Here is a 23234-nt window from a genome sequence, read left to right on the forward strand (position 1 = left end):
AGCAGAGGGAAATTAGGTACTACATGATGATGATTACAGTAATGGTAAGTGCATGATCTAAGAAGTCAGGGAAGGCTTCCCAAAGGACCTGATGTCCAAGCTCAAACTTCAAACTTGAGTGCAAATCTGTGTTTTCATCTACCCCAAATCCTTTTTTCCATATCTTCCTATAGCAATCCTTCAGGATCCTGGGATCTTGACAGAGCTTCGAACAAAGCATGTTGACCCTCTGGCTACAGGGATAGGCACGTACTCCAGGCCTGAACAACCAGAGTACCCCATCCACTGAACCCACGATTGATCCAACAAGTACTGGCATGTGACCCCAGCTAGGCTACCAGAGGCCTTCTCTGGGATTTATATATTCTGAAGCCAGGAGAGAAAACACGAACACACACGACTCCATATATTATGTATAAATAGCTATGGAACAGTAACTATTAACCACATAAACCCTGCACTGGTCACATACCAAATTAATGACGGCAATTGTTTCTATATGGGTCGGGAGGGGAAAGGAAATAAGAATGGGAAGATAGGAAGGAACTATGGAAATGTGTTAACAACTGGGGAAGAAAAGTATGTGGAAACTGTAATATTATCCTTTGTGCTCTTCTGTGTGCATGTGTATGTGTGTTTACTTTGGGAAAAAAATGTAATTTCAATTAAAATTTCAGTTAAAGAAGAAAATGGATGAGAGCAGTCTTCTGGCTTTCTTTGAATTCAGTGTTCTACTAGGTGGTACACCAGGGACAACAATTCCTCCTGTCATCAAAGGGATCCCCTTAACTAGTGGGCTGAACAGTGGCCCCAAAAAAGGAGGCGAGGCAGACAAAAACACAGATTTCCACATCCTAGTCCCTGGAATCTATAAATATTATCTTATACGGCAAGAGTGAATATTACTTTGTATGACGAAATATGTATCCTTTAAGAGAGAGGCAGTGTTTTGAGGTAGAAGAAGAGAAGTCGATGTGACCATATGGGGGCAGACACAGAAGTAACACGGACCACAAGCCGAAGAATGTTTAGAGCCACCAGGAGCAGACACAGGCAAGGAATGGATGCTCCCCTAGAGCCTTCAAAGGAGTATGGTCCTGCCAACACCTTGATTTCGAACTTCTGGCCTCCAGAACTCCGTACATTTCTGTTGTTTCAAAGTCACCAAGGTTTTGTTAATTTGGAAACTAATACTCCCTTCACAATTTTTTCCAGAGTACTTTTCATTTTCAGTCATTCAACACGTTTACTGAATACCTCCCATGTGCCAATACTGGCCTAGGTAAGCACTTGGTATGCCTCAGTAAACAAAATTAAGATCCCTGCCTTTGTACATAAGTCAATTATACGTTAAAAATTGGCAAATACTATGGAAAAAATAGAGCAAGGAACAGGGGGTCAGGATTGTTGGAAAAGTGGTCAGTTCTCCTTAAATAGGTTGGTCAGGGTGGGCCCCACTGAACAGGTGACATCTAGACACGAAGGGCATGAGGAAGTTGGCTGAAGGGATTTGTCTAGAGGAACACAGAAGTAGCAAGGGTAAAGGCCCTAAAAAGGGATGTGCCCAGCATGTTGGAGGGCAGAATGACCTGTATGTAGTGAGATCAGAAAGGTAAGGGGGTAGGGGTGGGCAGCAGGTCCGGCAGGGTCTTTTCAGTCACTGTAAATACTCTAGCTTTCAATGTGAGCAAAATGGGAAGCATGGAAAGGTTCTGAAAATCTCTGTCTCTAGACTGCAAGCTCCATAAGGGCAGGGATTTTTGCCTATTTTGTTCACTGATATACCCTGATATGCTCAGCACTTGGTGAGACCCTCGAAAAAAGTACTCGTCAGAAGAATGGCCACTGGACCAATTTCCAACCCCTGCTTTCTCACCAGCTTGCATCTGACACACCTAGCGTATGCTTTCACACAGAGACTACTTTGAAGAGGACAAATCCTATTTCGACTGAGGCGTCACACTAAATACTCTCCTCAGACAACTGAAAGATAATGATTACATGTCAAGTAGTATTTGATTCCTTTCCTTGTTCTGGACCACAAGCTGTTGCTGCTGGAAACAAGGGGAAAGAAGCCACATTAACAAGGCGACAACAAGCAAGAGCCGTGCACAGCAAGAACAGAAAGGACAGCAGCAGGGCAGTGAGCTGCCAAGGTGACCACAAAAGCTACCAGGAGCTGCCCCTCTACCCCGTCTCTGCAAAAAGGGGGGAATTTAAGTGCTTCCACGCAGACCAGCCTGGGCACATAGGGATATGCCACAAAGAGATTTGCTTGACTCCCACGTGAGAAAACCATCGGCTGGACTGCCCAAAGAAGCTGTGACCCACATACATGGCACCTATTAAAACTCAGATCCTTCACAGGAAAGACCTAAATAAGTAATAAAAATAAATCAGAAATCCACCTGGCTATACCTCAGAGCAAGTAGCCTTTTATTACTTTTTTTTTTTTTTTTAAGTAGTAGGAATAGCAATAATACCAGCTAACATTTAGGTGGTGCTTCACTTGTGGGCGGCCCTCTTCTAACTGCTCTAGCCATGCTATTTAACCTTCACAACAACTCAGTGTGGTGATGACTTACCCTCATTTCAAAGATGAAGGCTAAACAGAGTCACCGAGCACGCCCATGGTCACCCAGTTGGAGCAGTAGCAGAACCTGAGTTTGAACAAGGACCTATACTTCTAACTCCCATGATAAAATAACAACGTAACCCCTTAGACCACAGCAAAGATGATCAGATGCTATCCCAGGGGAAGCTTAAGCCTCAGGAATGGCAGTGACAGAAGACAGTCTGGCATGTTTGAGAGAAGCAGACAGCATGTGCTGACCACAAACAGACTTCAAGGAAGGGGTGAAGCCCCACGGGGGCACCATTCCCTGACATCATGGGCTCTGCCCACTCCTACCTACACAGCTTGTCTACCTGGGCAGGGGTGACGCCACTTGGGGAGCACCTCACTGAATTCTAAAAGGTTACAGGAAAAGTTTAAAAGGTTATAGAAATTTAGAAAGTGAAAGAAAAGGGCACATGCAGAAATCACCTCAAATCTGTTATAGAAAGGGATCTCTAAAGGACCTCACAATGAGAATACAAAATCCTTTTGGTAAAAGCTACTGTACTTCTATTACACCTCCCAACATCGAGACAGTGGAAGACACAAAGTTGAGACCCAAGCAACTTGACATGCAGGAGAAAGGGCACAGTCTTAACAATATTCAGGGCGTACAAACAATTCTACCACTTCCAAGCCATGTGGCTCTGGATAAGTCACTTCATCTATCTGTCCTTCTGTGCCCTCATCACTAAAGAGGAATAGATGGTCCCTGCCCTGATGAATTGGACAAGCTGCTGTAAATAATACTTTTCTCATTTTAAAAAAATCAGGAGAGGCTCTACAGACCAAGCGTCCCTTGACCAACAACCACAGCTGGGCGCAGTATAAACCTGTAACACAAAAAAAGGACGAGAGCACAGGCAACTGTTCTCGCCACCTTGAGCAGGACACAGATAAAGCTCAGTCAAAGGCAGAACACGACACTAGTTATGAGGCTCACAGACCGTCCATGAACTACACATGAAGGGATTCAAGTGTTAGAAGATTGGTTCAATGGAACTGTGGCTAGGGAAATCCGTGCTAGTCTGGGTTAACAGCAAAACACTTTTTTAAGGCTGACAGTGTTGGGGAACTAAATGGGATTCCCCCCCCCCCATGAACCTACATATTCTGGAAGACACATAAAAGTGAACATGAATTCCAACGACCTTCTCAGGTTGTCTTCTTTTCCAAATTACTTGTAAACATGTTGGGAGGGGGAAGGGGAAAGTTCATTTGGGCCTCAAAATATTTCCCCAAAAGTACACTGCAGGGTAAACATAAAAATGATAATATGAACGACAAACTTTTCAGATGACCTATTGGGCTTCCAGATATTTCTCACAGGCTACTCAGCTCAACACTTCCCTCAGTTGTTTCTTGGCAAGCCTTTAGGGCACTTATGTCAAAACTGGTCTCAGCTATGCATCTAGCTGAGTTGCATTTCTAAACCAAGATATCTCTCCTATCCTAACCAATCCTTGCTATGCTTTTGAAATTATCATCTTCCCTTGTAACAGGACTGTCCTCATCTTTTATTAGCAAGGAAAGGTTTAGAAAAACATTCATGTGACTTATTTTGTTGTTGTTACCACTATACTTTAGTGAAGGGGCATTTATCCTTATTATGTGCCAAACATGCTCAAAATCAATCAAAATGACCCTGAAAGGCTTGGTGAAAGCAGCTGAAATAGCACAAGTAATTCTACTTGTGTAAAGTAAAAGACTGTCGCACACCGGCACAGTGAGTCATTAATTGCTCTGGCCTAACCTTCAGTGGCTTGGAAAACTATGCCCTGGCTACAGGGATAGTCTCTGGGGAGTTTACTAGACTTCTGTAAAAAATTCTTAACCTCTTAACTGACCTAGTTTTAATTCTCACTCCCTAAAAATGCTTTGGGAAGGCATGAGGGAGGAGAATATAAATTTAGAAGAGTGTTTATTAATCTTTTAGCTAAGCATTCTAGCAACTTATTTTCAACTCCATCCTCATCAATAGTTTTATAATACTTTATATCAAACCAAAGTTTCCAATTTTAATAAAATTCAGATTATCACCGCTCTACGACATGCAATCATTTCTTAAAAAAAAAATCTACAAATATATAGGAAATGCCTTAAATTGACCCCAGACCTTTTTGCAATGACATCTCTTTTCTTGATCCTGTACTAATATTACAATCTTATAAAATCTGTTTAACAGGTGAAGATAACTTTGGTATAAAATTAATTACAATATATACATTAATAGGAGCTACTAATAATTAATAATTAGTAATTAAAATACACTAATAGGAGCAAAGCAAAGTGCCGATGTTGTTAAAGCCCTGTTAAAGCACCAGGCTATAACAATATGGAAAAAACAATACTGAGAAATTTAGAATAAGAGCTCCACCTAAGCATCCTGACCTCTCTTTGCCAGGCGAATGGAGGGGATGGGGACGAGTGAATCTCTCAACACATGTTTATCATTTGCCTCTATGAACCGGGCACTGGACTTGGTCCTGGAGAGGTGGCACTGTGTCTTCAAAAGCTTGGTCTCTTGAGACATGGACACCTACACGACCGTAATTCAGGAAGGTACGCACAGTGGTGTGATGAGAGCACCCAGAGCAGAGAACACAAAGCTCAGAGCAACCCTGTGCAATCCCAGCACCCACACTCCCCTCCCTCGCCTGGGCACTTGGGCAGAGACTTGCACATCACCACCAAGAGCAGACGGAACTGCGGTGTTTGTCCAGGGAGCTCGTTGCATGGCCTCCACTGGAAATGCAGACCTGGCACCACCTTTCCCGGAGCCAGAGGCAACAGTGAAAAACTGCGAGGAGATGGCACCAACAGCCTCCCAGGATCACTCCCATGTCACTCCAGCCGTTATCTTCCCCCCCCCACCCACACACAAACCCCATTGTGTTTCTGAGTAACAACAGAAAAACAGAGCTCAGCTTGGGCGGAGATCAAATCTGAACTCAGAGTTCCTTCCTCATTCCCGTATTGGCAAACTAGGTGTAAACAGTCCGTTTAGACAGTGGCCACCTGAGAAAGTGGCATCTCCCTGACCACGGGGAAGGGAAAAGATAGCCAACCACAAAAAACACTTAAATTCTAGCTTTCTGGTAAAAGAAGTGATGTAAACGTATACTTAAATGATTCTACTATTAGAAACGAGCTACTTGTTTTGTATTTTAAGTTCCAAATCTAACATACAAGGTCGAGCATGTTAGACATAAAGAGGTCATTGACATTTTTCCAATTATTCCGTGATTCCTTACTTTATGAAATTATAAATCAGACCAGTGGGTAGACGAACTTAACTCTTCAGAGTAGATGTAGGAAATGCAATACTCTGGGTTACAAATACTGGGATCTTCCAAGATAAGCAAATATATAATGGAAACTAAACTCTTAACATATATATATATATATATAAAAATATATAAATATAAATATGAATATATTTTATATATTTTATAAATATAAAGTCTATATATTATATATAAATATATAAATATATATTTTTACTATATAAATATTTATATATTACTATATAAATATATATAAATAATATATATAAGTATATATATTTATATATTTACATTGGTCTAAATACTCAAGACTAAAATGACTTAACTTCATAATATTAACATGACCAGATACAGAGATGTGGTTAATCATATATGGTGAATTCCTGAGATAGCAATACTTGACCAGTTTTTGAAGAATTAGACAACAGTAGTCCCCTCAACAATAAAATCAATTTAATCTGCCTTGGATGAGTGCTCGCTTCGGCAGCACATATACTAATCTGCCTTGGATGACATAGAAAGCACGTCAGATTTCTTAAATGTGTCTTGGTCATCATTTAAGACGACGGACGAGCAGTGCACAGCGGCTTCCCTAGCAGCATACCCCATACAACAGACTGTGTGACAAACCACCTCTTATTCTACCACTGAGCTGCCTGGATGCTGTTGACAACCTTGTATGTGAAGTACTTCCCTTTGACATTTTCAGTACATTTCAGTTGAGTCTTGGTCTGTTTTGTTCCCTCAGGCCACTGTTAAACATTGGAAGTACAATTAAAGAAAAAGGAGCAAGCTAGCAGAACTTCCTGCATAAAGCAGGGCTGGATACTTCATACCTTAGTTCCCTCATCTGCAAAATGGAGATGTGATAGTATCTTGTCCAGAGTTACTCCCTCTTTTGTTGTAAAACCTGACCTCGTAGAGTTGTAATGAGTACTTACTTCGCAGGGCTGCTATAAAGCACCTTGAAGTGTGCTTGGCACATAGAAAAAGTTACCAAAACATTAGTTATTCCTATTGGCATTATTGCGGTCACTACTAGATCGATTCATTAGGCTAAGTGATTTTATGAACAAAATACATCAACAAGTTGGGGGTAAAAACAAAACTTCTTTTAATTTGGCGTCGACCTCATGGATGAATAACTAATTCACTTTGGATATAATGTGTGAAGCAAGGAAAATGATGGTCACATATTCTGGGCTCATCAGTTGGTATCTTCAAGTACGCATATCGATAAACCAGCTGAAGAAGGGATCTGGGAACCACGTGACAGCAGGACTTGGAACTACCGGAGATGCTCCTCCTGAAAACAGATGGCTAAGGGGTGGAGGAGGGCACAGGAATCATGCTAACTTCAATATTCAGAGGCTATCAAACAGAATTCTCCCGTGTTATACTAGAGAGCAAAACCGGATCAACAGATTGAAGCCACAGGGAAAAGACCTCCGCTCACTGGTAAGGAAGAGCCGTCTGGCCAGACAGCACAGGTGTCTGGAACGCTACGGACGGTTTGAGGAGGGAAGGAAGTCTGGGAGTCCAGAAGGTCCTTTTTGAATCTTGAATTCTAAGTCTCTGAACTAAGAGCACCTGATCATGGCTACAACTTAAGGTTCAACTAAAGAACACTTTCAAAGAAAAGACCAAATAACTATTAAGATAATTATTCCAGAAAACTACAACTGGTAATATTACCTTTTTGGTGACTTTCTTACAAGGGCCCTTTCCAATCTTAAAATAATATGTTGCAACTTTAAAACACAGCTGTAAGCCCCTTGCTTGACACCGAGAATGTATTTTATTTTATTTATTTATTTAATTTATTTATTTTTATTTATTTTTTTAAAATATTTTATTTATTTATTTGACAGAGACACAGCAAGAGAGGGAACACAAGCAGGGGGAGTGGGAGAGGGAGAAGCAGGCTTCCCGCTGAGCAGGGAGCCCGATGCGGGGCTCGATCCCAGGACCCTGGGATCATGACCTGAGCCGAAGGCAGACGCTTAACCAACTGAGCCACCCAGGCGCCCCCGAGAATGTATTTTATTAAAGGTAGTAACAATATACAGATAAAATCCACATGAGGAACACATTTCTTCCGTTTGCTGAGACCCTGACCTAGAAGTTGAGCCTAGAAGAGTGCCCTGCATAAAGAAAGGGTGGAATTAGTCTTCTCTCTACCCTCCCTCCCCATGTCTCTCATGGCAACTCTGTGGTAACTCCAACAAAGTGCAGAATAAAGGGGAGGAAGTGAGAAGACCCAGGGAGGGAAGACGGAGACACAGGGGATCAGTTTAACCCAGTAAATGGACAAGCCGGCAGCGTTTCACAAAAGCATGCCTCTTTTGCTAGGGAATGGTAAGCAAACTAGGTATTTTTTACTTGGATAAAACTGGATGATAAAACTTTGGAGAAAATAAAATTAAATGGCTTTAAACTGAAATGACTCAGAATTCAAGGAAAACCCCGTTTTTTAAGAATATGTTAACTAGGGGCGCCTGGGTGGCTCAGTCGTTAAGCATCTGCCTTCGGCTCAGGTCATGATCCCAGGGTCCTGGGATCGAGCCCCGCATCGGGGGCCTGCTCAGCGGGAAGCCTGCTTCTTCCTCTCCCACTCACCCTGCTTGTGTTCCTGCTCTGTCTCTGTCAAATAAATAAATAAAATCTTAAAAAAAAAAATGTTAACTAGGATTTCAGAACCAATAGTTGCCACAGGAAAAAAGAATAGACAGGATTAGCAATGTGGAAATAAGATGAAGCATAATTATAACCACAAAGAGATCATTTTAATATTTTACTAACTTAATCACAGTTTTACGTATTACAAAAACAAAATTTAATGCAATCCAAAATATTTCATCAGTCAAAGCAGAATTCCTAAATTCCCTAATTTCATAAACTGTTGCTCATATCCATAAGGAAGATTCCATAACATGAACTAACATGAACTTTTATGTAACAAATTCATTACTATGTTAGAAAGTTAGTTATCATATTTGGTAACTTATAATCAAATTTCCCCCAGGAAATGATATGGAACTAGCAGGAAACAGACAGGCCAGCACTTTTTAAACTTTATCTAGCTTCTATTTTTTTTTTTTCTTTCTCATGCTGCTCAGACATCTGTGATAGAACTATATTTTCACATTTTACACAGCTGTGCCTTTGTACTTACTTTACACCTCTCCTTGAAATGCCCTTCCCTTCTTGTCTTTGTAGTGAACTCCTATTCATCCTTCAGAAACTCAATTTGCCCATTACCTACTTGAAGTCTTCCTGTACCCAAACAGCTCATATACTGGATTTCCAAATTTTTCTCATATCTTCACTACAGAGTTGGTACAAGAACAATCTCCTTGGGATGGGGTGACGTATTATAAGCTAAAATCTATGTCACATGGTTTAACTTAAGCTTCTACCACAGATCTGCTAGACTGTCCTTGGTCAAATAGCCCTTAATTCTCTATCTAAAGAATGGGTATAAAATGTGATGTGAAGGTTTCTAAAAAAACAAATGAACAACAGCAAGAATAACAACAAAAACACCTGGACTTCTTAGCAGAAACGTACTGAGAGCAAAGCCTCTTATAATCCCAGTGTAAGCAACTACAGCACAATCCCTAAAAGACAGGTTTCAAATCATGCTGACAAAAAGCAGCATACTCCCTAATCTACACTTCAAATTAAGAGGCAAAAAATGTGTAAAAGATGACTAAGTAATCTTTCAGGGTTCCTTGCAGCTCCATCTAATGACACAAATCTTTATGTTGGAAACCTTAATCCTATTACATTAGAATGACTGGACTCAAGTAGTTAGTGAAGTATTCTTTGAGTGAAATCTGAACCAGACAAACACTCTTTTTAAGCATGTGAAAGCCAAAGTTCAGTTGTGATTCACCATATACTTTATTCTGATTTAAAGGGGTGATATTTACTCATTACTTCATGTGATCTTTAATTCAGCATGAAATGTGGCCCTGACTTGCCTACACTATGCCTATTAAGAGTGAACCCAATATATCAAGGCAACCAAAAAGTTCACGGCAGTGACAAAAACAAAACAAAACAAAAAACAAGAGGCCTAGAATAAAATACTACGGTTAATACTGGAAGAAAGACAGGAGAGAGAGCCACTATGATAGCCACAGTCACTGGAAACTGCATGTCAGCCCCTGATCAACAAGGAGGGAGAAGCGTGCACGAGCTATGCTGCTCCATGGGGTCTGAATTTGTCACGATGGGCCATATAACACACATGTAACACAACTGCTCACAGGTGATAACTGTAGAAGCTGGGTCACAAGATATGTGGTTGTTACTATACTATTATGTCCACTTCTAAATATTTGACATTTTCCATAATAAAAAGTTAAAAACACATTCATGCACAACACCCAATCCACGATCTGATTCCCCGCTTTTTAAATCTTCCCTGAAATAAAGAAACAGACTTTAAAGCGGGACAATACAGTGCTGTAGAAGTAACTAAGGCTTAATAAAAAATTACATATGCTTAGGCTATAGATTCGTGTAAAGACTAACTCTGAAAAGAATTCATAGGATTAATCAACATGTCTAAAACTTATGCACTCCAAAAAGTGGGCCACAAGAATGGACATCAAGGTCAGCGTTCCTATGTCACTTGTGTCGTGTATTTGACAGGACGTCTTCTGCAGTTCCTGTTCTTCTCTCTACTATCACTCCCAGCCTTCCTCCCATCCCTCGGAAAACATGCTTAAAACATGTGCCCGTGGTGAGCAAACAGAGCCCTTTTTACACTGCATACAACAGAATGTTTACTGAATTTTTAAAGCATGTCGTGCATTAATATTTTAGGGATGACTTTATAATCAATATTGTAATCCTCCCAAAGGAGCTGTTTCCTTCACAGTATCTACCACTAACACCCACCCAAAACAAAAACTCCAAAGGGACTGCTTTGGGTATTATTTTTGCAAGCAATACTAAGTGCTAGGATTCAATTTTAAAAATAGTAAGTATATAAAGGCCTATCTTGGTAGAACATATCTAACTAATAACCTTTTATAAATTTTCCCAAAATCAAATTAAACAAATTAGAAGATTAACACTTCTCTTTTAGCTAAGATCCAGAAGCATAAACTGAAAATAAAGGATTTTCCTTTTAAATTAATTATCTAATTCATTTTAATTTAAAAATCATCAGAATTGCTTCTCTTTGTCCTCCTACCCAGACTAAGGTGGGGATGGTCATTAAAAATCAGAAACTCAGATATTTCTTTCTGTTGTTGTTTTTCTTTCAGATTCTTATCAAAATGAATCTCATTTGAACATTAGGATGTACGACAGATGAATGGATAAAGAAGATGTGGGGTATATATACAATGGAATACTACTCAGCCATCAAAAAAAAAAAAAGAAATCTTGCCATTTGCAACAACGTGGATGGAACTAGAGGGTATTCTTGCTAAGCAAAATAAGTCAATCAGAGAAAGACAATTATCATATGATCTCACCCATATGTGGAATTTAAGAAACAAAACAGAGGATCATAGGAAAGAGAGGGAAAAACAAGACAAAATCAGAGAGATAAACCATAAGACACTCTTAACTATAGGAAACAAACTGAGGGTTGTTGGGGGGTGGGGTGGGGTAACGAGGTGATGGACATTAAGGAGGGCATGTGATGTAATGAGCCCTGGGTATTATATAAGACTCATGAATCACTGACCTCTACCTCTGAAACTAGTAATACATTATATATTAATAATTTGAATTTAAATTTTAAAAAAGATTAAAAGATAATGCAAAGAAGAGAAAAAAAATTAAAAAAAATAAACATTAGGATGTATAGACATTCCATTCTGTGAATGTTGTGTTTCTCAATAAGAAAAGGAAAAGAAAGTCTCCACAGTAACCCTGAACAACTAAACTGTGTAACTTCCTAATGCCTACAGACATGAGGAAGAACAGAGACAGTGGAAACGGAAGCTGAAAGTATAAGTGGCTTTTAAGAGTCAGCTTTGGCCACTCCAAATTTCCCACAAGCACATACTCCCCAATGGACCGAGCTTCTCATATCCTCTTTCCAGGGGCCCCAACCTACTCTCCCAGGATGCTGGATTAAAGAAAAAGATAAGAGCACAGGACCACCCTTAAGATACGAAGTTTAAAGAAGAGCACGGCTGTTTTATATGGGATTCACAACCAAATAAGGGGCTCTCACACTGATTCCTTCTATAATATCTAACCTCTTCAACCAGCACCTTAACAACTCATTTCTCCTTTAATTCACCAACCGTAAAAACTTCTAAAAACTTTCGAAGTGTTTATCTGGTTTTTAAGAATGGAGAAAGGAAAGACACTGTATCTAAAATATGCATTTACTAAGATGTTCTGCCCTCTGTCCCTGACTCCTGACTTCTCAGGAAGAAATCTTTCTCCCCTACGTCTGCCATCCCTAATTATGTTACCCCAAAAGGCTGCTGTGGCTGTTAAGAACAGCAAAAGGTCCTTTGTTCAGATAAACCAAGCATATGTGCATCTTTATAAGCTTAAAATAAACATAAAAACAGGTAATACTTTAAAAAGATCGTCTGGCCAATCAGTGATAACAGCAGGAATGATGGCCATAAAATTGTTTTACTTATTTAGTCATTCTCATACACACACACACAAACACACACACACACAGTTAAAATCTACTGTGTGCCAGGATAAGTCTATCATGTGCATATTTGACATAAGCCCTAGGAGGTAAGTACTATTACTATTCCCTTTACCAAATGAAAAGGCCTAAAATTTAGAAGCTTCGACACAGTGTCAGGGCCAGTGAATGGTAGAATCTATGTCTGCCTTAGTTTGAAACCCGAACTCTTCACTCCCACACTATTTGGCTTCTCCAAACATTCAGAGCCTTTTTGAAGGGAAAGGAGGTTAAGGTTCTAATTTGAATTCATTCTCACTAATACCAGCCAACTACTAGTTAACCACTTATTAATACTCATAATTTAAGGTAATTAGCTTCCGTTCCCTCCTGGAAGCACCCACCCACACCTGTGTGAAACGTAAGCTGCAGGCTTGTTGTGTACCTATGCGCGTGTGAATGATCTGCTTGCAGCTGCATTACACATCAGACACTTTCTAACGGCAATACGATAATCAGTGGAAGAGGAAACTCACACCAACACTCCTCCACCTTGCCACCATCACCTTCTCCTATGTCACAATTCTCCTTCCACCCCCCACCTTCTCCTACTGAGTGGCCTGGTGCCTGCGTCTGTTCGTGGTTTGGATAATCAGAGAGAAAGCCTCGTTCCAGATATACCACCCTATTAGACCATGGAGATGGCATATTAGCCAACCAGCGACAGTGAAGAGTACTAACCAAACTAACATTTGACCTTTATGATCACCAACAGCGTTAGAAATCAACAATTTCCACACCCCATTAAAGAGACGTTTCACAATCTACCTCTTCTGCCTCACCTCTTTGCTGTCTCTCTAGAAACAAACTCTTTGAAGTTAAAAACTGTATTTTGCCATTGTTTTAAAGGTGCCAATATAAAAAGTCTAATTAGTGCTATGTTTCTGACTGAGGCTACAATTTACCTCCTCATTCAAAGCAAGAACGTAGAAGCCATTTTTCATTCCGACCTTTTCCTCATGCTTGATATGTAATTATAAGTAATCCTGTCACTCAATCTTCAAAACACATCCCAAAACACATCTATCCACTTCTCTCCGTTTCTCCTCTCACCTCTTGCCTGGAACATACCATAAGAGCCTCCTGCCAGTCAGAACCCCCTGCTTTTCTTCTTGTGCTCCACACAACTGCAATGTCAGATCATGTAACTTTTTGGAAGAGAACTCTTTTAATGGCTTGCCATTATGCCAATAATAGAATCCAGACTCTTTATCCCGTTCTGTAACGTAAGACCCCTGCCTTCCCTGACTTCACATCCCTTGTTCCAGTCTTAGCACTTTCACACTATCTTCTCTGACTGCCTGGAAAACTCTTCCCATGACATCTTCAAATAACTGGATACTTCTTTCCCTGAAGTTCCAGTTTAAATGTCCCCTCTTCAGAAAGAGTTACTCCTCCTCCATTATACTCTGGCATTATAACTTGTATTACAGCACTGTGATTATTTGATGTCTTCTTTGTGTGTTTACTTATTAACCATCTACTTCCCCAATGTAAGTGCTCCCAAGAGAGGGGAATTAGACTTGTTCTTTGCTATATCCCAGTACATAGAACACATACTTAACATACAGAAGGTGCTTAATAAATGCTTGCCAGCTTCAGAACAGTGACTTATCAATTGTGTGGATGTCTAATATATGACTATTAAACTCAATACCTATTAATCGTTCTGTTATTGTTTCAATCAAAACAATCTGTCATTGGTAAGCTTGATAATTTATGTTTATTTACATCTTTATCCATGTTTAAGAATTTATACCTCTGACCTGTTCCAAAAAGAATGCAAAGCAGCTGACTATGACACTGGATTTGATTTAAAAGATCAAAGCATCTCCATGTAGAACATTCTATAAAATACCTGACCAATACTCTTCAAAACTATCAAGATCATAAAAAAACACAGGAAAACTGAAAAACTGACACAGACTAGAGGAGATAGAGGAGACAAAGGAGACATGACAGTCAAATGCAATGTGGTAGCCTGGATTAAACCCTGGGACAGAAAGAAGACATTAATGGAAAAACTAGTAAAATCCAAATAAATTTTGGAGTTTATTTCAGAGTAATGTGTTAATACTGGTTTCTTAGTTTTGGCAAATCTATCATGGTAATGGAAGATGTTTGGGAAACTGGGTGGGGCTATGTGGAAACTCGCTGTACTATCTTTACAACTTTTCTGTAAATAGAAAATTATTCCAAAATAAAAAGTTTATTTAAAAAAAAATCAATGTCTCCATATAGAAAGAAATTTAATGCACTCTGACCACATTTTGGCATTTTATTCTGAATAAAGCAGAGTGTAGGCTGTTGCCTTATTGCCTTGAACCCATGCAAACGCTTAAATATCAAAGCACAGTATTCTTTAATACTTGTCTCCTCACATTTGCAACCACAAAAGTAATTGTAAAACAACTAGACAGATGTACTTATTGCCTCTAATACCACATTAACTCTACATGCACGTCTGTAGGAAAAATGTCATCTTTCCCATTTTCTCTAGCAGGGTGCTGCCCTTCCACTTGCCTACCAGGTTAGGAGAATTCTGAGTCTTATCAATCCAAATTCTGCCTCTATTGCTACCTCTCTGAAAGGAGGGGAAACTAATGTTCATAAATGTTTGGCATCATCAGAGAACACAGTTTTTACCTGATAATTCAAGTGTAGTCAGTATTTCACAAAGTCTTTCTAGACGTTATTCTCGAATTTTCTATTAACTGTTTTACAAAGTCGTTCCCTATTCATTCACTTGATAAATAATTACATCATACAGCAGTCTGAATCATATTGAACTTGGATAGCAAATTGGATTATAAATTCAAAAATATGAAAGCAAATTCCAAAGTAATGCTTCTGCACCCAAGAGAGGTTTCATCATTTCATAAACACACCCAAAACCAAGGCACAAAGTACTACAATCCACCCATTTTATACACAATTCTATAAATGTGATGTAAAATCATCTTCACACACACTACCTGAAATACCAACACTTATTTATCTTATTCATTATGTTATTCTAGCTTCCATCACACACACACACACACACACACACACACACATATACTGTTTCATAGGTCATGGTGATCTTATTTAATTAGGGGACTATAAAATGGTCAAAATAATGAAGATGTGAAAAGAAAGTAAGCCATTCGAAAGGCAGAAGTTGAACTGGTGAAAAGGAGATGGCACAGTTTAAACCACTTATATGAAAAAATAGAGGAAGAGGGGAAATTTGTAACAATTCTCTGGGTATTTTGTGGTTTTGCAGTTGTCCTACCCCGGGCCAGTCCCTTAAATATTCTTAGCCTATGTTCCTTATCTATAACATTAAGATAGTAATGCCAGTCTACCCACTGAATTCTTTTTTCCCCCCTTAGGATAAACAGAATCTAACAAATGAAATACACTTAAACATTTTTTAATTGGCTACTTTTCAGCCAAAATGAGCTTCTACAAAACTAAAAATTGCAAACTACTAGCAGTATTTGCAAAAAAAAAAAAAAAAGTATAATACTACATTCTGGAACTGGGTAAAGCAGAGAGGAACTCTTGAGCCAGCTAGAAGCTGAACAAGCACTTACCTTGGAGACTTGTCGAAGCCACCTTAAATACTCTGTGAATGTATCAAAACAAATGTAGTATGTCTGGCTTTGGGGTCCAGAGGAGCTAAATGCTAAACAGTGCTGGTGCTTTTTCACTTCTTCTACCTATAAAAACAAACAGAAACAAAAATGAGTCAGGAAAGCAGACCATTTACATAGTTCATTAACCATACCTTGGGCCAGTGACCCTGCACGGATTTGCATCTTTCCCTACATATGTTCCTCTTAATACTTAAAATGTGTTAAGTTCCTGAGTCTGACCAACCAATTTGAATTACAAGGAAATCGAAAATGGGGAGTTTTATCTTCTTTAGATTTCCCCCACAAAAGTGAAATTCTTTTCTTCCTGTTTAAATTGGAACAGACTCCCTTCCTCATATTTCTCTATCGTCACAATAGGGTGCTGAGGTTCTTCTTTCCTTTGGGCGGAGTTGTCCTTAATATTTTACTTAAGGATTTTTATTCTAGGTAAATTTTTTACTTTAAGGGACTTTTGTATTATTCTGAATTACAACCTTTTGAAAAAGGTCTTCAAGCATGTTAGATAAGTTTTTAAAAATTTAACATGAAATTGAGGTTAACAATGAAATAAAACTCTACCAAGAGTCCTAATTGGTCCTTCAAGTCCTAATACGGCAGTGATACAGTCAAATCAAATTTCCATTCCCAGTAAATTCTTCCTAAGGAGGAAAAGTCCAGATAATAAACTAACATGATATTACACAAGCTCCTATGCTTCATTTACAAAAATTATCACAAGTCACAAGGAAAGTATAAAAAATTTTCAAAAAGATGAGTATCACAGACTATGTTCTAGGACCAAAACACAAAAGTTAGATGTCAATAATAAAAAGTCAATTAAAATCCAAGTATACTTAGAAAACCAGTAACACACTTCTAAACAAGTATAAAAAGTCGTAATAGAAATTTAGATATTCTTAGAACTAGACCATTAAGAAAGTACTACATATCAAAATTTATGGAATGCAACAAAAGCAGTACATAGGGGAAATTTTGTAATTTTAAATACTCGTATTAGAAAAGAAGGCAGAAAATTGTTTTCATTGATATGTGTCTCAAGAACTTAGGGGAAAAAATACCATATCAAAAACTGAATAAACTCAAAGTAGAATAAAGGTGATAATAAAAAGCAGAAATTAATGAAATGAAAACCAAATATACAACAGAGAACATGAACATTAACAAAACACTGGTTCTTTGAAAAGGCTAACAAAATCAAATGTCAACTGATATTGGTCAGTGATATCAATTGAAGACCTATAAATACCATTAATAATGAAAAGAGAGACATGATTACAGATTAAGCAGAGATTTAAAAGAACATTATAAGCAATTTTATGGCAAAATCTAAGAAAATATATTTTACTAACACTAAATCAAGAAAAAAACCAGAAGGCCTACATAGTCCTATAACCATGTAAGAAACTGAATATTAAAAACTTTTTTTCTCAAGAAATATCAGGCCCATATGGTTTTATAGATAAATTTTACCAAAATTCCAAGAAACAGATCATTCCAAACTTGTGCAAACTCATCTACCAAACAAAAAATGAAGAAAAATACCCCAACCTATTTTATAACCAAAAACAGATCAGAGCAGAAACAGAAAGGAAAATTATAGGCCAGTCTCAGTTATGAACACTTATCTTGAACAAAATGTTGCATCAGGATCCAGAAATACAAAAAAAAAAAAAATACAGACACGTAGAATCCAGAAATACCAAAAAAACCCACTATACATCAAGGGGTGCCTGGGTGGCTCAGTTGGTTAGGTGTCTGCCTTCAGCTCCGGTCATGATCTCAGGGTCCTGGGATTGAGCCCTGAGTCAGGCTCCCTGCTGGGTGGGGAGTCTGCTTCTCCCTCTCCCCCTGCCTCTCCCCCTGCTTTGCTCTCTAATAAATAAATAAAATCTTTTGACTCTTAATCTTAGGAAACAAACTGAAGGTTGCTGGAGGGGAGGGGTGGGGGGTTGGAATAACTGGGTGATGGACTTTGGGGAGGGTATGTGTTGTAATGAGCACTGGGTATTATATAAGACTGATGAGTCACAGACCTATACCCCTGAAACAAATAATACATTATATGTTAATTAATTGAATTTAAATTTTTAAAAAACTACATATCAAGAACAAATTGGATTTACCTCAGGAAAGGCAAGATGATTTAACATTATTAGAACTATAAAATCTTTAATCACTTTAACGGGTGAAAGAAGAAAACCATATGATCATCCCCACAGCTGCAGAAAAAGCATTAGGTAACATTCACCACTTATTCATCATTCATGATAAAAACTACTAGCAAACTAAGAACACAAATAACAACTTGGTATTAGCTGACAAAGGGTATTTATCAACATCTAAGGCAAACTTCAGTGTTAATGATGATGATATACCACTCTCTTTAAGATCACTGAGATGACAAGTATCTACTGTTTCTATTCAATACTATAGAGTTCTGGCCATTACAATAAGACACAAAAATGTATTAAAGAAGGAAGAAAATTGTCATTATTTAAATATTACATGATTAGCTACATCATAAACTCCAAACAATCTATAGACATTATATTAGAATAAAAAAGAAAATTTAGCAAGGTGGCTAGATATAAAATCAATACTCAAAAGACAACTGCATTTCTATACACTAAAGAGAAAATATAATTTTTTAAAAATGCCATTTAAACTAATCAATATTAAGAGAAATCAGGCCAGTGATTTCTGGAGGATGGGGAAAAGTGAGAGGAAAAGAGTGGGAGGAAAGGGGTACAAAGTAGCCCAAGGAAACTTTTGAGGGTGTTATGATCATTTTTCTTCATTGTGGCGATGGTTTAATGGGTGTATTTAGCTACCTATACTGTTATCAAATAACTATCAAAATATGCAGTTTACTATAGGTCAATTACACCTCAATAAAATTTGGTGAAGATGTAGAGAAACAGGAACACTTGTACACTGATGTGAGTGTAAAATGGTGCATCAACTTTGGAAAATAATTTGATATCATCTTGTAGCATGTGCATATGCCCTATAGCCCAGTAACTGCACTCCTAAGTCTGTATCTAAGAGCAGCATTTCTCAAGGAGGTCATTTATTACAGGATTTTGAATTAAACAGTTCACTGTACATGGTGCAGTACTAATACTTTGCATGACATTTCATTCTGAGCCCCTACCCCATAAATGCCAATATTTTCCCCTTGCACCAAAGATATTAATATTAACCAAACACTACTTTCCACATTTTCCAGACTCTCTGCAATTAAGGTGAAGTCATGTGACTAGTTCTGGACAATGAGCCATGAGCAGAAGTGACATGGGGTCACTTCTGCTTCCAAATATACAAGAGACAGTTCATGAGTCTTCTGTTGTCTCTGCCTCTGCCTCAGCACCAAAAGAAGGTTGCATGTTCCAAATGTTTTAGGAGAGCAGAGCCTCCATTAGGCTGGGTCCCTGGACAGTTATGTGAAAAAAGAAATCTCCACCAATTCACAGTGGACATTTAGGGGAATGAGAAAATGCGGTTATGTCAAGTCACTGACATCTGGGGGGATTTGTTACTATAGAATAATTTAGCCGATTTGTTGACTGTCCAATAATTTCACAATCAAAACACTTGTACATATTATCAAATGTCCCTTTTGGGCACAGTAACTCGAGTTGAGAACTACTGCCCTAGAAAATCGACTTGCATACCAGGAGGCATATCAATATAAGACTATTTCAGCAGCATTATTTATAATAAAAAATTAGAAGCAACCCAAATGTCCATCAACAGGAAAATTCCTTAAGAAATTATGAGAATTTAGAACATTTACAGAGGGAAACATTATACAGAAATGAAAACCACATACAGCAAGCAACATAGAATCTTGTTATGAAAAAACATAATACTGAGTGGAAAAATTCAATCACAGAAGCCCACATGTAGTACAATACCATTTTTATTCAGATCAAAAGCAAAACATAGTTTTATTTCAAAAAAGATTAAACTTATTTCAAAAAAGAAAATGATGAATATAAATTCTAGGACAATGGGTGGATACCTTTGGGGTTTGGGGAGGCAACGGGAAAGATGAGAGTGGACACAGGTAGAAACACTGGTACTGATACTGCCATGATTCCTAAACTGAGTAGTAAGTTAATGGTTATTCAACTTATTATGCATCATAATTTAGCAAATATTAAGTAAAATATTAAAATATGATATCTAAAAATCTATGTTAAATTTTAAAGGATAAATTAAATAACCTAACACTTGCACAATGAATAGAAATTTACCAATTATATAATTTCTCCCCAACAATTAAATTTTAAGAGTGCTTCATTTAACGTCATAGTTGGAATTTGACATTTGAAAATGTAAACTAAATGATCATGCTCAAGTGGTTGTCAGATTCGATTATCAACAATTATTGCTAGGGTTATGGGCAATCTATCTCACACTTCATTTCTAGCTCTTCTTCACATATATTTAAAAAAAACAAAAACAAAAACCTTCTATTTACTCTTAGTTTTTCCTTTAACAGAATGAAACAGCAGAATGAAAAAAGAAACAGATAAACATTAATGAAAACTCAGATTGCAAAGACTGAATTATTTTTCCCTAACTCGGTCAACAGGTTTTAAAAGACTGTTTTTCAACATACTCAATTATTTTTAAAGGCATAGTGCAAAACAGGTTTTACAAGGTTGGTCTGTGAGAAAAGGAAGCTATTTCAATTTATTCAATGGTAGAAGTCCATCCAATAATAGGCCTGGGAAACAAGACAAGTCTCTAGCTCTGAATGAAAATGCTAATTATAACTCGATCTTCTGACCTTATCTGAACATTCCACTGCTTTCCTGCCTCGGCTTCTCTAAGCACAATAATCTTTCTGACCATCTCCTTCATATGTCAAGAGATTTTTCACCCTTCAAGTTTTACTGTAATTGCTACCTCCTTCATCACAAAATTCTCTGATTCCCCACAAGAAAATGTAATCTCTCCTCCACTCATCTCCCGCACTACTTTTCTGCATCTCTCTTAGAGCAGATATCGTTGTGCCCATCCTTCATCTCTGGATAGTAAATTATAAGCAATTCAAAGGCAGGGATGATGACTTACCCACCTTGGTATTTCTGGGACACCAAGCAAAGTGGCTTCCCCACAGAGGTTATTTAATAAATAGTTGTATTAAATTTGCTGAAATAGTCATCATAGAGAAGAAAGAAACAGACTGTTGACCTAACAGGGCATCAAACATTAAATATGCATTTGTAATGATGACCTATGGGAGTAATAATGATGACTAATTTTTCAGAATTCAATCCAGAGGACAAAATCTTCAGTAATAAGATACCACTAATTCTTCAATGCTCAGACAAAAGTTAAGTAATGGTTTCAAAACAGGTGACTGAAATAGATCTAAATATACCTGGCAGCCTGGCCAAAATCTTTTTTAAATGATCAAGTATTAGTCTTTTTAGGATTAGAATGCATAATAGCAGAGGGGTGGGTAGGGAACTGACATGGGCTATTTACATAAGGAACGACTAAATTATGAATGAAGAATGAATTTGCTACACAGCAAGTGAGTAACAAAGCCATTTACTACTGCACACACTTGATTTTACCTTATTCATTTCTAATCCCTGGAACCAGCAGATTAAACATTTGCCCATTTTAAAAAGTTCACTTTAACAAAAGTTGTGGGGTTTTTTTGTTTTGTTTTGTTTTTTGTTTTTTTTACCCCTCTATTTATATCCTCCATGTTCTGCCTTCTTTCCCATGCTCATTCAGGAAGAAAAATGGTAAAGAAAATATTTGCTTAATATGCCCCCAATTTTCAAAAACCCTTTTCTTCATCCAAATTTGCCTTCCCATTTATTAAGAGATTATCGTATCATTTAAAAATCGGGAAATACTAACATATAATTATGGTAATGATACTCCCACCAACACTTGGGTATTAATAAATCGATCTGGCAAAAAAAGAATGTAAGATTTTCCCAAGCAATCTGGTTCTTTCTAGTTTATAAATGATAGGAATAAAATAATTATCATGCCCCAAGAAAAGCAGATAGTGATGTTGGTAATATCTATCAGCTATATCACAGTTTTTCTCTGAAACAAGTTAACATTTCAGGTTGAAAAATTATGACTAGCTAAAGTTGATAAACTAAAAAATGTTAATTCTGGGGCACCGGGGTGGCTCAGTCCGTTAAGTGTCTGCCTTTGGCTCAGGTCATGATCTCAGTGTCCTGGGATTGAGCTCCGTGTGGGGCTCCCTGCTCAGCGGGGAGTCTGCTTCTCCCTCTCCTCTGCCCCTCCTGCTGTTCATGCCCTCTCTTCCTCTCTCAAATAAATCTTTAAAAAAATGCTAACTTCACTGGTCACTGCACAAAGAGAGACAGGTATGCCAAAGTTGGATCAAAGATTCATGCAAGAGAGATAGTCTAACCCTTGGTAACCATGCTTGAATGGTCCTAAAGCCATGGACTTCAGGATCATTATACTATACTACACAATACATACTCAAGATATCAAGAGATGTCTACTCATAAAGAATAGTTTATCATCTACAGCCTAAAATATAATACTGAATTTTAGCTGCTCTGCTTTCAAGCCTGTAAGTAAGATGCATGTACTAATAAAGTAATGATCACCGGGGCCTCACGTGGGCCAACAGCATTGTTATCTTCCACAACTCCACCATCCAACCATGCCCACTGGTAGAGCACAACAGGAACTGGATTAGACCTTAGATGAGTGAAAACCATGGACCCCATATTAAAGAAATGGCTCAGGGCGCCTGGGTGGCTCAGTTGGTTAAGCGATTGCCTTTGGCTCAGGTCATGATCCTGGAGTCCCGGGATCGAGTCCCACATCGGGCTCCCTGCTCAGCGCGGGGGGGGGTTCTGCTTCTCCCTCTGACCCTCTTCCCTCTCGTGCTCTCTGTCTCTCACTCTCTCTCAAATAAATAAATAAAATCTTTAAAAAAAAAAAAAAAAGAAATGGCTCAAAGTAAGCTTAATGATACT

At 38.2% G+C, this 23234-nt stretch overlaps 1 protein-coding gene across 1 annotated transcript in view; it reads right to left on the minus strand.

The window, feature by feature from the left end:
* PHLPP1 (PH domain and leucine rich repeat protein phosphatase 1) overlaps positions 1-23234 on the minus strand; it is a 217184-nt gene that overhangs the window by 80445 nt on the left and 113505 nt on the right. Inside the window, exon 3 of the mRNA XM_036081813.2 lies at positions 16171-16296. Coding sequence (XP_035937706.2) covers positions 16171-16296 — 126 coding nt within the window. The remainder of the gene's footprint in view (positions 1-16170; positions 16297-23234) is intronic.

This window comes from Halichoerus grypus, chromosome 13, assembly GCF_964656455.1.
Source record: "Halichoerus grypus chromosome 13, mHalGry1.hap1.1, whole genome shotgun sequence".
NCBI lineage: Eukaryota > Metazoa > Chordata > Mammalia > Carnivora > Phocidae > Halichoerus > Halichoerus grypus.